This window comes from Balaenoptera acutorostrata, chromosome 15 (genome assembly GCF_949987535.1).
Source record: "Balaenoptera acutorostrata chromosome 15, mBalAcu1.1, whole genome shotgun sequence".
NCBI classification, from domain to species: domain Eukaryota; kingdom Metazoa; phylum Chordata; class Mammalia; order Artiodactyla; family Balaenopteridae; genus Balaenoptera; species Balaenoptera acutorostrata.
Window position 1 is genome coordinate 38,708,229 of NC_080078.1, and position 13,173 is coordinate 38,721,401.

A 13,173-nucleotide genomic window follows, 5' to 3' on the forward strand; every position below is an offset into this window, starting at 1 on the left:
ATTACATCCACAAAGACCCTATTTCCAAATAGGGTCATGTGCTGAGGCTCCAGGGGGATAAGAATTTGGAGGGACATCATTCCACCCAGTATAGCATCTTTAATACATCTTATCCAGAAGGAGGGCAGATGAGGCAAGGCTCCAGCCATGGTTGGTAAAGGACCAGGGTCCCTCCCATCAGCCAGGAAGGGGGTATTTGGTCTTTTTTGGGCCACTTCCATGTTTTGCCTGTGTTCAGATGTGATTATAAAGGGGTCTTGAGCCACCATGGTCACAGAGAGGCCTGGTCCAACACTGATGTTCTCTGAAATTGTTTACGTCCTACAGGAGAGCCCAGCTCTGAGCACCAGGCCAGCTCCCAGAGATCAAGGCCTGCTGTCCTCCTCAGACTCCGCAGGACCCACGTCCTTTGCATCATGCCTTCACCTAGAATGGAGACCGATGCCAGCAGGACCTGGGGACAGAGGAGAGGTCCACTGGACATGTGGATTTGCTAAGTCTTTGTTGTGGGCCTGCGCTGCTCCTCCCAGACTCTGGCCTCAGAGCACCCTAGGAGCCTGATGGCAGTAAAGGAGCCCTCCACTGCCTCAGAATGGAAGGACATTTCCATGCCGTCCCCTTATCAGTCTTAACAGCTGTCCCAGGGACCGGCAGAGGGCTTCCCAGGCATAGCACCAGTCCTAGAAGCAGCCTGCGAAGGACAGGAGATGCCCATTTTACAGCTGAGGAAGCAGAGGCTCGAGGGGTGCCTGTCTGAGGTGTCTTATTTCTGTCACCCACCCAAGGCAGTGAGACAGGTTTAGTGACCCTTTGGAGGCTGCCCTGCCTGGGGCTGAAGCCCTAGCCCCTGCCGTTGACCCCCAGCTCTGCACCCCCCTCTGCTGTCCCAGGGCAGCTTGTGCCCAGATGCCCTAAAACATACCAACCAGGTGGCTGCATCAGCTGCAGTCAGCAGCTCCACCCCAACCTCAGGCCTCTCTGATCTCCACCTCCTCCAGGAAGCCCTACAGGCTGCACACCAGAATGATTCTGGTCCATCATCCTGCCCACAGTAGGTGCTCCTGGGGTTCCCTGTGGTCGAATTGGTTTGGCAGTGATTCTGGGTGGGGTTCTGGGGTGGAACAGGTGGGGCGGGGCCCAGTGAGGAGGACGTAGGCACACAGGTGCCTCTGTTGACACAGCAGCTCTGAACACAGTCCTGGCTTTGCAGCTGAGCCACCACCAGGCGTCCAGGTTTGGGCTTCCCAGGGTGGGGAGATCTCCCAGATGCTGCTGAGCTGGGAACACCTCCAGCCCACCACCCTTGCTTAAGTGTCTCTAGACTTCCTGAGGGGTGAAGAACTGGTCCCGAGGCTGGTGCTTCTCCTGCCAGAAAGCAGGTGCAGGAGATGCTCCAGAGGCAAAGATTCTGAACCAGGAGGCAGCACATTACAGCTGCCAACTAAAAATTGTCGCTTGTCACCTGGTTCTACAAGAATGAAGTCACCTGCCACTGCAGTCACTGACCTTCAACACACCCTTAAAGGAGTTCAGGGCAGAGATCAGGAATGAGGCCCTTTGTGCTCTGGCAAAAACTGGCAGAAAAACTCTCACGTTGTGCTTTTTTTTTTTTTTTCAGTCGTCACAGTTCACAAGGTGGCCTCTTAACCTGATTTTGTCACCGTCAACCCCCCCCCCCCCAGCACATCCCCACATCTCCACAGAGTCTGTGATGATGCCTGGGTGCTCCTACGTGGTCTCCAGACAGGACGGCTCAGCAGAGCCAGGGCTAGTTTGCCTTGAAGGCAGAAGGCTCCAGCAGCTTCCCTATGAAGTCAACTGGGGAACCAGGTAGACAGGAAGTCCCAGGACAGCCCGAGGGTGACCCTCCCGGCCTGACTCCTGAACGTGGATGGGAAGGTTCCCCCGAGCAGGCTGCAGCCTCCATCCACAAAGATGATGGAGTGCTAGGCTCTGCACTGGTGGTTCCGCTGGCCTGGAGAGACTTGTCCGAGTGCCTGCTGACTTCCCGGTGACAGCCGTGGGCGTGCCCTGCTGCGGTGGGTGAGGGATGGCGGCCCTGCAGCTGAGCAGTGCGCAGAAATGCCTGTCCCGCAGGGTGGGTGGTGTAGACGCGGCGATTCGTGCGCAGCACAGAGCAACACAACGCGCCAGGGCTGGGTGAGGGTCCGCGGCCATGGTGCGGGGGACACTAGTCGAGGGGAAAAGATGACTCCATGGCTGAAAATCCAATGAAAAGAGCAAAGCGGCGTCGCGAGGCCGCGGGGAGGAGGCGTTCAGGTGCTGCTCCTGCCCGGCGGGAGGGGTGTGGAGTGTGGGCCTAGGGCGCCGATCTCAGGCGAGCCCGGCCGACGGTGAGACCTGCGCTGAGGCGACCTCGTCGGAGGACGACGCCCGCATCCCGTCCCCGCCGGCCGGCCTCAAGCCCGGCGCGGAAGCCTAGGAACCTGCCCGCTAGTTCCTCTTCGGGCCGGCAGCGAACTACATTTCCCGGCATGCCCGCGCTGCCGGCCGGGGGCGGGCCTGCGACGGAAGAGGCCGCCGGAGGACGTGAGTCATTTCCGTTGCGCGAGTGGGTCCACGTTCTGTAGTCGTGAGCGGAGGCCAGGAACAGCGCGCGGCTTCCGGCTTCGTGCGACGGAAGTGACGCGACGCTGGGCGCGGCGGCGCCGAGTGCAGAGCCGGGGTCGCGATGAATTGCGTGCTGTGTGCGCCGGCTGCTGGGTGAGCTCCGCGCGGTCTCGGCGGGACCTAGGGTGAGAGCGGCGGGAGGGCGCGCTCACTGTTCTCTCTCTTCCAGGGCCCTCCGGGTGCTGAGGCTCGTGCGCTGGCCTTTCCGAAGCCTGCATCCTCCGCCCGGTGGCCGGGCTCGTGCCCAGCCCGCGGCCGAGGGTGAGGAAGAGGATGACCCTAACCGCCCCCTTCAGTTTTCCTCCAGCAAAGCTATCCCGTTCCGCTGGACAGTGAAGCACTCCCTGGGAAGGGAGCAGCAGCGGCCCTGGTGGAGGGTGCTGCCCTTCAGCCTGTGCCTCATGGTTCTGGTCATCTGGTGCTTCTTTAGGCAGGAGACCAGCGCGGACCGGTGGTTGAGACGGATGTTGGAAGAAGAGGTACCGGAGCCCAGCGATCGTTCTGAAGAGCCTGGAACTCCGGTGGCCCATGGGGCGAGAACTTAATGGGGTGCCAGCAGCGAGGGGACAGATCTCAGTCTTTAGGCTTTGATGTCGCGTTTGACCGTTTCTGTCCTGGTTACGCGCGTCCCCAGACTGAAGGACTTGGATGGCGCGCCTGGCAAAGCTGACTCGTTGAAGGCAAAGCAGAATGTCAGCAAATCGGAACCGGCTCGTTGCCTGATACTTGTTGCCATCGAATACGTCCAAAAGACTTTTCAGGTCCATAGAAAGGGTTTTGGTTGCAGCGTGTGCTGTTGGATTTGTGATGTCTTTGTACAACATTATCACGTTTCCAAAGGGATGCTGGTGACACTTGTAATCCAGTGTGATCCACTTTACAGGTCATTTGCTTTCTGAGACAGAATAACTAGCAGAAGAGTTAAACGTTTTGTTTTACAATGTACCGTGATGTGTATAAATTGATGTTAGTTTAACAGACTAACAATAAATATTAATTTGGTAATGTGGAATTAAGCCAATGTTGTTGTTGTTTTGGGTTTTTTTGCATTTCATTTAAAAAAGGGAGCCTTCTAGTCTTTTCAGTTCCTTTGTTTGTTTGTTTGTTTTTTCCAGAATAGGAACTGAGGAAAGAAACCTAAATGTAAATTGTGGAACACTTTCTCACCTCTCTTCCAGTTTTTAATTTTAGCAAGGCAACAACTTTCTGAGTGGAATAACATTGATAAATATTTTTATGGACAACTTAGAGGCAGTATTTGGGGTATGTAAATGATATGTTTTCAAGTACTGCTTAGTAGGAAACTTTCTTAATTCGGGATTAAATACAAGATGCATAAAAGGGAAGATTTTATTTACTTAAGGTTCTAGTGGAACGTTTTATCTTGGCGTATCTTTGGTGCCAAAGTTAACTGGAAATTTCTCTCACTAGGATGGTTGAAGACCACTGACTGTATGGCAGTGTACTGGCTTCTCACAAGGCCTTGGCCAAGGTCTGGCCCGCCTTGGTAAATTATGCTTGTCAGGGAAGTGATGCTAAGACAAGTATATTCATTTTTTTTAAAGATGAAGAGACCAAGATTCAGAAGGATTGACCTAATCATGGCTCAGGCTACATCATTAGTTCCACTGCGAGCAAAGAACTAAGATGTCCTTTCTCTGACCTGGTGTGGTTGTGACCTACTTGATTGTGAACCATTTTATTTGAGCAACAGTCATTCAAACCTGAACCCTGACTTTACTCTCACTAGCTCCTGCAGGAAAAAAAGTCAGAACTAACGAGAAGAAATTTTGTTTTCATTAAAAATAACTTTCCCACAGTTGCTGAGCCTGCGTGTCTGGAGCCTGTGCTCCGCAACAGGAGAGGCCGCGATGGTGAGAGGCCCACGCACCGCGATGAGGAGTGGCCCCCGCTTGCCACAACTAGAGAAGGCCCTCGCACAGAAACGAAGACCCAACACAGCCGTAAATTTAAAAAATAAATAAATAAATAAATAAATAAAAATTAAAAAAAAAAAAACTTTCACATGACCAAAGCAATATGATTTATCTGGAAAAATTAACCAGTATAATAAGCAAAAGGTAGAGAATCAGAAACAGTAATAATCCCACCACTAGAGGTAACTGCTGTGAGTACTGTTGGGCAGAAGATGGAGAAAACTGTATTTTAAAAAATCCAAGGAAAAGAGGTTACCGAAGTCGATGACCTCATATCTTCCGAGCTGCTGAGGGTATTTTAACGTCTGGGTACTACCCCAGCCTTTTAAGGACATTCTTCAAAAGCATGAAAAATGACAATCTTTACAGCCTGTCACAGTTCTCTTTGCTCTCTTCAAGGAGGTGCCTCTTGGGTAGGCATCTTTTCTCCCACCTCTACAGCAAAGATCCCCAAATTTCTTTATCTTGAGCCCCCAACTTCATTTTTTAAGCTCGAGGTGGCTCTCTATACTTCTCTACTGGACTTTACAGGTTCCTCAAGCTCCTTAGGTCCAAAACAGAGTTCAGCTCTCCCCAAACCTGTTTCTTTGCTCTGTATCCCTCCTGGCTCAGGACTTTGGAAATATCCTGAACTTCTTTCTCATTCCCTGCATCCTGGCAGTCTTCAAGATCTGTTTAGTCCTCCTCCAAAGAATTCATGGGCCTTGTTTCATTCTTCTGCTTAATTTTCTTCAAAAATATCATGTTGATTTTTTGCCATTTTAATTTCCAGGTTTAAATGTAATGTTTGTAGAGGTAGTAATTCCTTTAGACAATGTGAACATATAAAGAAGGTAGTCATTCATCCCACCAGCAAGTGATGGCTTATTTTACTGTATTACTTGTGTTTAAAAAAAACCCAAAAACTTACATGCTTGGGAACAAATGTATGGAACTGCAGTATCTTGCTTTGTTTTGTCACTTAAGTAGGAGCATTTTTCTTGTCATTAACCATTCTCAGGAAGCATTGTCATTCTCTGTGAGGTGCTCTTTAAGTTTTTGCCAAATAACTTTGATAATTATCTTTGTACATCTTTGTCTGAATCTCATTCTTTTCTAGGTTGGAGTTTCTAGAAATGGAACAGATTATTTTCCATAAAGGTCAGTACCCATTCGTCCTCCCAGCCACACTTCCTTTAAGGGCTTTTCTTGCTGCAGGTCACCAGCATTGTGGGTTGCTGTTCAGAACAACAAAAAGTCTGTCTGCTCCGTGGGCTCTTCCTTGTTTTAATTTGCATTAAAACAAATTACTAGCGAGGATGAAAATTTTAAATAACTTCTCAGGAATTCCCTGGCGGTCCAGTGGTTAGGACTCTGAGATCTCAAACCGCGAGGCCCGGCCAAAAAAAAAGTTTCATGCTATATATTTACAAAACAATGTACTTTGGGCCTGGGTTCTCCCTCCCGAAATGCACACCCTGCTTCCTCCTCCAGGGCCAGATGAGCTGGGGCCCTGAGTGGTAGGGCTTACCGGGGGTGGCCCACCCTCTGTGCATCCCTGCCCACCCTGTTGGTGAAGAGGGCGTGTGTGTGTGTGTGTGTGTGTGTGTGTGTGTCTGTCTGTCTGTCTGTCTCCCCCTTGACCTCGAGCCTTTGGATTCTTTTTTAAAAATCAGCTCTATTGATACGTAGTTCACATATTATTCAATTCATCCATTTAAAGTATACAATTGATTTTTTAGTGTATTCGCAGGGGCAACCATTACCACGATGTAATTTTAGGGCATGTGTGTAAAAGAAACCCGCTACCCATGAGCAGTCAGGCCTCCTTCCCCCCTCTCTCCCCCACACCAAGCCCTAAGCAACTGGAGCCACTCTTTGCGGTCTCAGCACCCAACCCGGGGGTCATAGAACGAATGAAGGCGAGTGTGAGCAGCCTGGGCGCGCTGTCTCTACTTGGGACCTGTCGGGTCCGTCTCGGAGCCTGGAGCTGCTCAGGGCGCTGTCAGGGCGTTCAGAGCGCGTGGGGCAGCCGTGGTGGGTTGAAGGCGGCAGCCGGAACGGGACCAAGCAAGTGCAAGATGGGCTGTGAACGTGGACGCCGGGGGGGCACGGTGGGTGGAGGCGTCCGGCCGAGGCGGCGGGCTCGGGGCATGGCGTGGTCTGCGGTGCGCGCGGGTCCCCGCTGGGCGCCTGGTGCTGGGAAGTTCACTGGGCCTCCGGTACTGCGCGGGGCGCCGGATGGGGGCGTGGCGGGGGCGTGGCCGCCCCGGCGGGGGGCGCGGGTGGGCTCCGCGAGGGGGGAGATCCGGAGGGGCGGGGGCGGGCCCGCGCGGCGCATGCGCGCTGCATTGTTTTGACTGAAAATGCCGTCGGTTTCGAAAGCGGCGGCGTTGAGCGGGTCCCCCCCGCAGACCGAGAAGCCGACCCACTACAGGTCAGTGCCCGGGCCGGCCGCGGCGGGGGCTGGGGCGGGGCAGGGGGCGGCCCTGCGCGCCCCCGGCCCGCGCCCCCGCGCCCCTGGGCCTGGGAGCTGCCTCCGGGTGCGGCCTGGGGCCCCGCGCCGCCCCTCTTCCCGTTCCCCCCGCCCCCTGCCTCTCCCTTGCAGCCCCCTGGCCAGCCGGCCCCCCCAGCCTCCGCGCCGCGCCTGGACTCTGGGCTGGTGGACCACCATCCTACTCGGCTACCGCCGCCTGAGCTCAGGAGGCGGCGCCCAGGGTCTGGGGTGGCACCTGGGCTTGGGGGCTGGAGGACGAGGTCGGGGGTCCACGCGCCTGGGTTGGGGATCGGGGAACAGCGCCTGGGGTCGTGGGTCGGGGGCCGCCGAGAATGCGCTTGTAGTCGGGGATTGGGGACCGCGCCTGGGCTCGGGCGGAGGGCGGCCATCTGGACTCCGGCTGCCTCCTCCTGGGGTCAGGGATGGTACCAGGGCTTGGGGACCCGGGCGCTCCTGGAGTCGCGGTATCGCACCTGAAATTGGGGGTCGTGTCTGTGTTTTGCATGAGGAGGCTGTGCGTGGGGTCTGAGGGATCGCGCCTGAGGTCCGGGAACTCGCCCGGGCTCCGGGTGGGGGAGGCCGTCAGGGATCGTCTGGAGTCGGAGTGGGTGTCACGCCTGAGATCGGAGATGGGGGGGGGGCTGCGCCTGGGGCCAGGAGTCCGCGTCTGGATTCTGCGGGGTCGCGTCTGGGGTCGGGGACCGTGTCAGGGATTGGCAAACCATTCCTGGGACCCGAGGAACGCGACTGGGCTTGCGGGGGCGGGGTGGGGGGAGGGTGTCTGAACTCGGAGAGGTTGCATCTGAGGTTGGGGATCACACCTGGGGTCTGGGATGGATAGCGGCGCCTGGGGTCGGGGGTCGCACCTGGGGTCGGGGATGGGGGGTTTCGCCTGGGTTAGGGGATTGTGCCTGCGATTGGAGATGGGGGGCTGCGCCTGGGGTCCGGGGTCGCACCTGGAATCTGGGACCGTGCCTGGGATAGAAGATGGGGGTTTGCACCTGGAGTCGAAGGTCGCATCTGGGGTCGGGGTTGTGGGATCGTGCCTGGGGTCTGAGAAACGCGCCTGGGCCGGGGGAGGCGGGAAGGGGGTCGGCAGAGTGGGAGATCGCGCCTGGGGTCGGGGCCCTCGGGCGCACGGGATCTGACCCCTGCCCACGAGTCCTCGGGCCGCCCGCCGGCGGCGGTGGCAACGGAAGCGACCCCAACGCTGTTTGTCTTTTTAGGTATCTAAAGGAGTTTAGGACAGAGCAGTGCTCCCTGTTTGTGCAGCACAAGTGCACCCAGCACAGGCCATTTACCTGTTTCCATTGGCATTTCCTAAATCAGCGTCGGCGCAGACCGCTCCGCAGGCGCGACGGCACTTTTAACTACAGCCCGGACGTGTACTGCTCCAAGTACGACGAGGCCAGCGGCTTGTGCCCCGACGGCGACGAGTGAGTGTGCGCGGCCGCGCGGGGCAGCGTGGCCCCCACACCTGGGTGGGTGGCGGACCAGGGCTTTCCAGCACCTGGAACCTGCAGGGCCCAGACTTCACTCTGAAGTTTTCCCTTGACCGCTGGTCTTGGTGGGGACATTTCCCTATTTCTCGGCCAGTGCGGGAAGAACCGCATCTGGCTGGGGGATATCCCTGTACGGGACAAACCAATTTTGCTGCACTTCCCACTTTTGATTGCCACCCAGTTCTGTAAATTCCCTGTATTAGAACCAACCCTTATGAGGTAAACCTTTTGAGTTTAGGACCATTTTGTAGTTGTCAGTTGCTTTTTGATCAGAGAGCTTGTTAGAAGGTTTGCTCACATTGTGCAAATGTTTCTGGAATGGTTCCTTTCTTGCTGTTTATATGTTTATTTTTTAAAAAATTGATAGGAAAGTTATTTGTGTAGCACTTTTAAAGTTTAGGAAATCAAGGTTTTGTTTTGGTTGCCTTTTTTTTTTCACAAGTTTCCTAATGGTGTTATGAACAGATGTCTTCATTTTGAAATATGTAGAATAGGAAAACACGGAAAGTACAAGTCAGATTGTACATTCATATAACTGGCAGAGATTGGTAGAGGGAGGTCTTGCTTTTTTCTTGTGGGCCGTTTGAGGAGAAGAGCCTATCCATTCCCACCTGGAGGTGAGGTGGTGGCGCTGCGCCCCAGGGCCTCTTGGAAAGAGCAGCTTGTTCAGCTTCTGTTGGATCCTGGTCTGATCTGGGGGAGGCGCTGTAGGCTTCATCCCCTGACCCTCTGAAGGGAGGTGGTTCTCCAGGTATGGTCCCTTTTAAAGACAACTTTCACGCTGCTGCACAGGGAGACCTGCTGCACAGGGAGACCCATGTGAATCTGTTCTTCGTTTTCAAAAATGCTTAGGTCAGGGAGTAAACTTTTGACCTATGGTGATCATCTTAAAAGCTTTATATATTTCCTGAAAGGTTTTTAATTGAACACCAGATAGTTAAATAGGGTTGTTGTTAAGGCAGCCTGGAGCCTGTGGAAATAATGTAGCCAGCTCCACTTTGGTTAAGATGGTATTATACTTCTGTGAAGTTTTAAAAGTGCATTATTTAATTGCATCTTGAGCTACTGTTTCCTGCAAATGTGTCTGCAGAAGAGAGATATTTTTGTCTAGCTAAGGCCTGGCCTCCGGTCCCTCATTTCCCTTGGCCATGTCAGTCACCTCTCTGGACCTTAAGTCCTGAGTTGCCCCCAGGGGCCACTGCTGAGACCCTGGTGCAGGGATCCAGTCACCTAGCATGTCTGACCCCATTCCAGAGTCCAGGATGGGGGACTATTTGGACTATTTGGCAGTATTCACTGGTGAAGCTTTTTTTTTTTTTTTTTTTTTGGCTGCACCGCATGGCATGTGGGATCTTAGTTCCCCCATGAGGGATCGAACCTGCACCCACTGCAGTAGAAGCATAGATTCTTAACCACTGGGCTGCCAGGGAAGTCCCCTCACTGGTGATGCTTTTAATGCATGAAAAGAAAGCATATATATTTTTTTAATTAATTAATTTTATTTTTGGCTGCGTTCGGTCTTCGTTGCTGCGTGAGGGCTTTCTTTAGTTGCAGAGAGCGGGGGCTACTCTTTGTTGTGGTGCGTGGGCTTCTCATTGTGGTGGCTTCTCTTGTTGTGGAGCATGGGCTCTAGACGCGCGGGCTTCAGTAGTTGTGGCATGCAGTCTCAGTAGTTGTGGCTCGTGGGCTCTAGAGCGCAGGCTCAGTAGTTGTGGTGCACGGGCTTAGTTGCTCCCCAGCATATGGGATCTTCCCAGACCAGGGCTCGAACCCGTGTCCTTTGCATTGGCAGGCATATTCTTAACCACTGTGCCAGAAAGAAAGCATATTTTAACAGCTGTTTTGGGTTCTGGAGTCTGAATGTCCTGGTATGGATTTGGCCCCATTGCTGGACATCCAAGGTGGGGTCCAGTTCCTATGGAATGAAGAGTGCTGCAGTGGACACCTACCTGTGGATGGTCATTTTAAGCTAGACTCAAATATTAAATATTACAATTATTTATTGCAAAAACATTAACATGGGGAATTCCCTGGCGGTCCAGTGGGTAGGACTCCCGGCTTTCACTGCCGAGGGCCCAGGTTCAATCCCTGGTGGGGGAAATAAGATCCCACAAGCCACATGGTGCAGCCAAAAAAAAAAAAAAATTAACATATAGCCCAAATAGCATGCAGGTTAGCAGGTTATCATTGAGAAGAAGAATGGGACTAAGATGGTTGTTTGATACTGTCTTGGGTGCATCCTGTGTACATGTACACACAGTATGAAAGTACACGTGTCTTATTAAAGATTTTGTTTGTGACTTTTAGTGAGCACATGAGATGACTTGCTTCAGCCCCATAGGAAGTGTTTGACAGGCCAGACATCTCCCCTGAGAATCTCTCCTTAGTAATTACCACTCATTCCACGGGAGATAGACTTTCCCAGAGTTTGTCCTGTTGAATTACATATTCTAGCTCATGCAGGGTTGCCATGGAATCTGTAAATAGATACTACTTTTCAGAGCGAGGAAAGGGCTTTCCTTTTATTTCAGTTCATTGGTTCTTGAAATGCCTATTTTGGGCATATGTACTAGCAACCTGTTATTGTAAATCATGAATATGTATCAGAGACCAAAGACCCTTCAGCCAACATCAGGTGACATAAGCATCCAAGTTCTTGGAGCTTGATGGGGGCGCTGTGGGGCTGAGCCGTGGGCGGGAGGGTGGGATCCCCAAGAGGCAACCCCTGATGTCAACTCCTGTCCTAGGCAGGTGGTCATTCTCCCCCCTTGCTGTCACCTCTCCTCCTGGGGCCCCCTCCCCTTCTGTCACCCCCTTTCATTTGCGGGCACTCTCCTCCCCCGCTGTCACACCCCCGCTGTCACCCCTTTTCATTGGCGGGTAGTCCGTCAGCCTTCCCCTCTCGCTGTCACCCTCCTTCCAGTGACCCCTCCCCATCTGTCACCTCCACCCCCTGTGAGTACTCCAGCTGTCATCTCTGGGTAGCCCCCTCATCTCCTCCTCCCCATGGGCACCCCCTCTGTCACCCCTTTTCCTCCGTGGGCAGTCACCCTCCCCCTCTCTCTGTCACCCCTCCTTCCGTGGCCCCTCCCCGTCCGCCACATCCCCCCACCCCCCCCCCCCACCCCCGCTGTCACCCTCCGCCGGCGGGCACCCTGTGGCCGGGAAGGCCCCTCAGTGCTAGCGCCCCAGGTCCTCCCTTTCGCGGCGCCCTTTGTTCTGGCGGGCACGCCCCTTCCCCGGCGCGGGCCTCGATTGGCCGACAAGGTCACGTGAGCCCCGCCCCGCCCCCGTGGGAACTGGCCTCCCCGCGGCGCGGCTGGACCGCCTGGGTCTGCAGCTCGCTGCGCGCCCTCTGTAGTCGGCCAAGAGCGAGTCGGCCGAGCGGGCGCTGCCTCCGAGCTTGAGGGCGGGCCCACCCCACAGGGCCCACCCCACAGGGCCCACCCCACAGGGTCGCTGTTCCCACCCGTGCGGATCCGTCGCAGGTATTTCTCAGGCTGGGATTTTGAAGAAAGCGACGCTCGCTTGCCGGAGCGAAGCTTGGCCGGAGGTTTGTCGCGGTCCAGCCACATCCTGAAAGCTGCTCTGAGAGAGGCAGTGGGTGTGGACAGCCCCAGCCCCCCAGCTAGTCCTGTTCGCTGCGCAGGACCGTAGACCGTCAGGGCGGGTCTTCCCACCTGGAACCTAGGTGTGCTTCCCCTCCCAGGAGACCATGTGTCCGTTTTGTGCTTGTAAATGCATGTCAGGTGCGTTTACAGAGGTAGGTTCTGACGCATAAAAAGCAAAGGCCCTTCCAGGGGTCTGAGGGGCCCCTCCAGGGGAACATTTTCATTGGCAGACAATACAAGCAGTCCCCAACTATACGGAGTACAAAGTGACCATCCTCTTTCCTGATAACCCTCTTTCTGCCACAAGCAGGCAGTCCCTGGAGGCGGCCCTCCAGACCCCACATTTTATAGGTTTTCTTGGTTTTAATAAGAAGTGAGCCTGCCCCATTACTGTGCTATAACTTTCCAGATTGGCTCTAGAGATCTGCCTTGTTGTTGGTAGGGCTCCCTACCATGTTTTCACCTGGCAGGCCCGGCACATCTCCCCACAGCTCCCTCCCTCCTCACTGCACGTTGCCTGGGACCTCCCACCCGTGAATCTGGGCACTGCGGGAGCTTGCTGATGTACAGAAACTTTTCTACATGCCCAAGTCTTGGTGTGCCTGCTGTGTCATACTTGTCCTTAGTCTGACTTGTCTGTTGAGAGATGCTCCTGCAATGTTTAATTTTAAAAAGTCAGGTGTCCTAGGACCTAAGGCTTAGGTGAAAGTCCGTTCACTTCAGGATGGTTATAAACTGTTGCTGTTTAAACTGACCATATAAGTGAACTCTGCTTGGGCATTTGGGGTGAGGTGAAAGCCAAGGGCAGGCCACGTTAGAACATAATATTTAGGAGTCACGGAGCTACTTAACAGTCTAGGGGAAGACACAGGCTTTACAAATCAGCCAACCTAAGGAAAGAAATTACAATTAGGTGACTGAGTTGGACCTGTCAGAGACCAGTAGGTAGAAGAAGCAGAAGAACGTGAGAGTGATTGTAGCATTTCAGGCCCCCCTGCTTTGATTGAAGGGCCGGG

The 13,173-nt window shown here is 54.2% G+C and overlaps 2 protein-coding genes across 8 annotated transcripts in view; both read left to right on the forward strand.

Annotated features, from left to right (window-relative positions):
- Nucleotides 1-1,927: 1,927 nt before the first annotated feature.
- On the forward strand, nucleotides 1,928-3,652 carry LOC103011840 (ubiquinol-cytochrome-c reductase complex assembly factor 4). Its single transcript, XM_007181731.3, has 2 exons — nucleotides 1,928-2,724; nucleotides 2,801-3,652. The coding sequence occupies exons 1-2, from the start codon at nucleotides 2,693-2,695 to the stop codon at nucleotides 3,174-3,176; spliced, it is 408 nt and encodes a 135-aa protein (XP_007181793.1). The 5' UTR covers nucleotides 1,928-2,692; the 3' UTR covers nucleotides 3,177-3,652.
- A 3,211-nt stretch (nucleotides 3,653-6,863) lies between these two features.
- UNKL (unk like zinc finger) overlaps nucleotides 6,864-13,173 on the forward strand; it is a 45,430-nt gene continuing 39,120 nt past the window's right edge. For 5 of the 7 annotated variants that reach the window (XM_057528532.1, XM_057528537.1, XM_057528531.1 and 2 more), the window contains exons 1-2: nucleotides 6,864-6,984; nucleotides 8,271-8,480. In XM_057528532.1, the coding sequence (XP_057384515.1) occupies nucleotides 6,914-6,984; nucleotides 8,271-8,480 (281 nt within the window). In that variant the 5' untranslated portion in view covers nucleotides 6,864-6,913. The remainder of the gene's footprint in view (nucleotides 6,985-8,270; nucleotides 8,481-13,173) is intronic. The other 2 variants (XM_057528536.1, XM_057528534.1) reach the window with 2 other exon arrangements.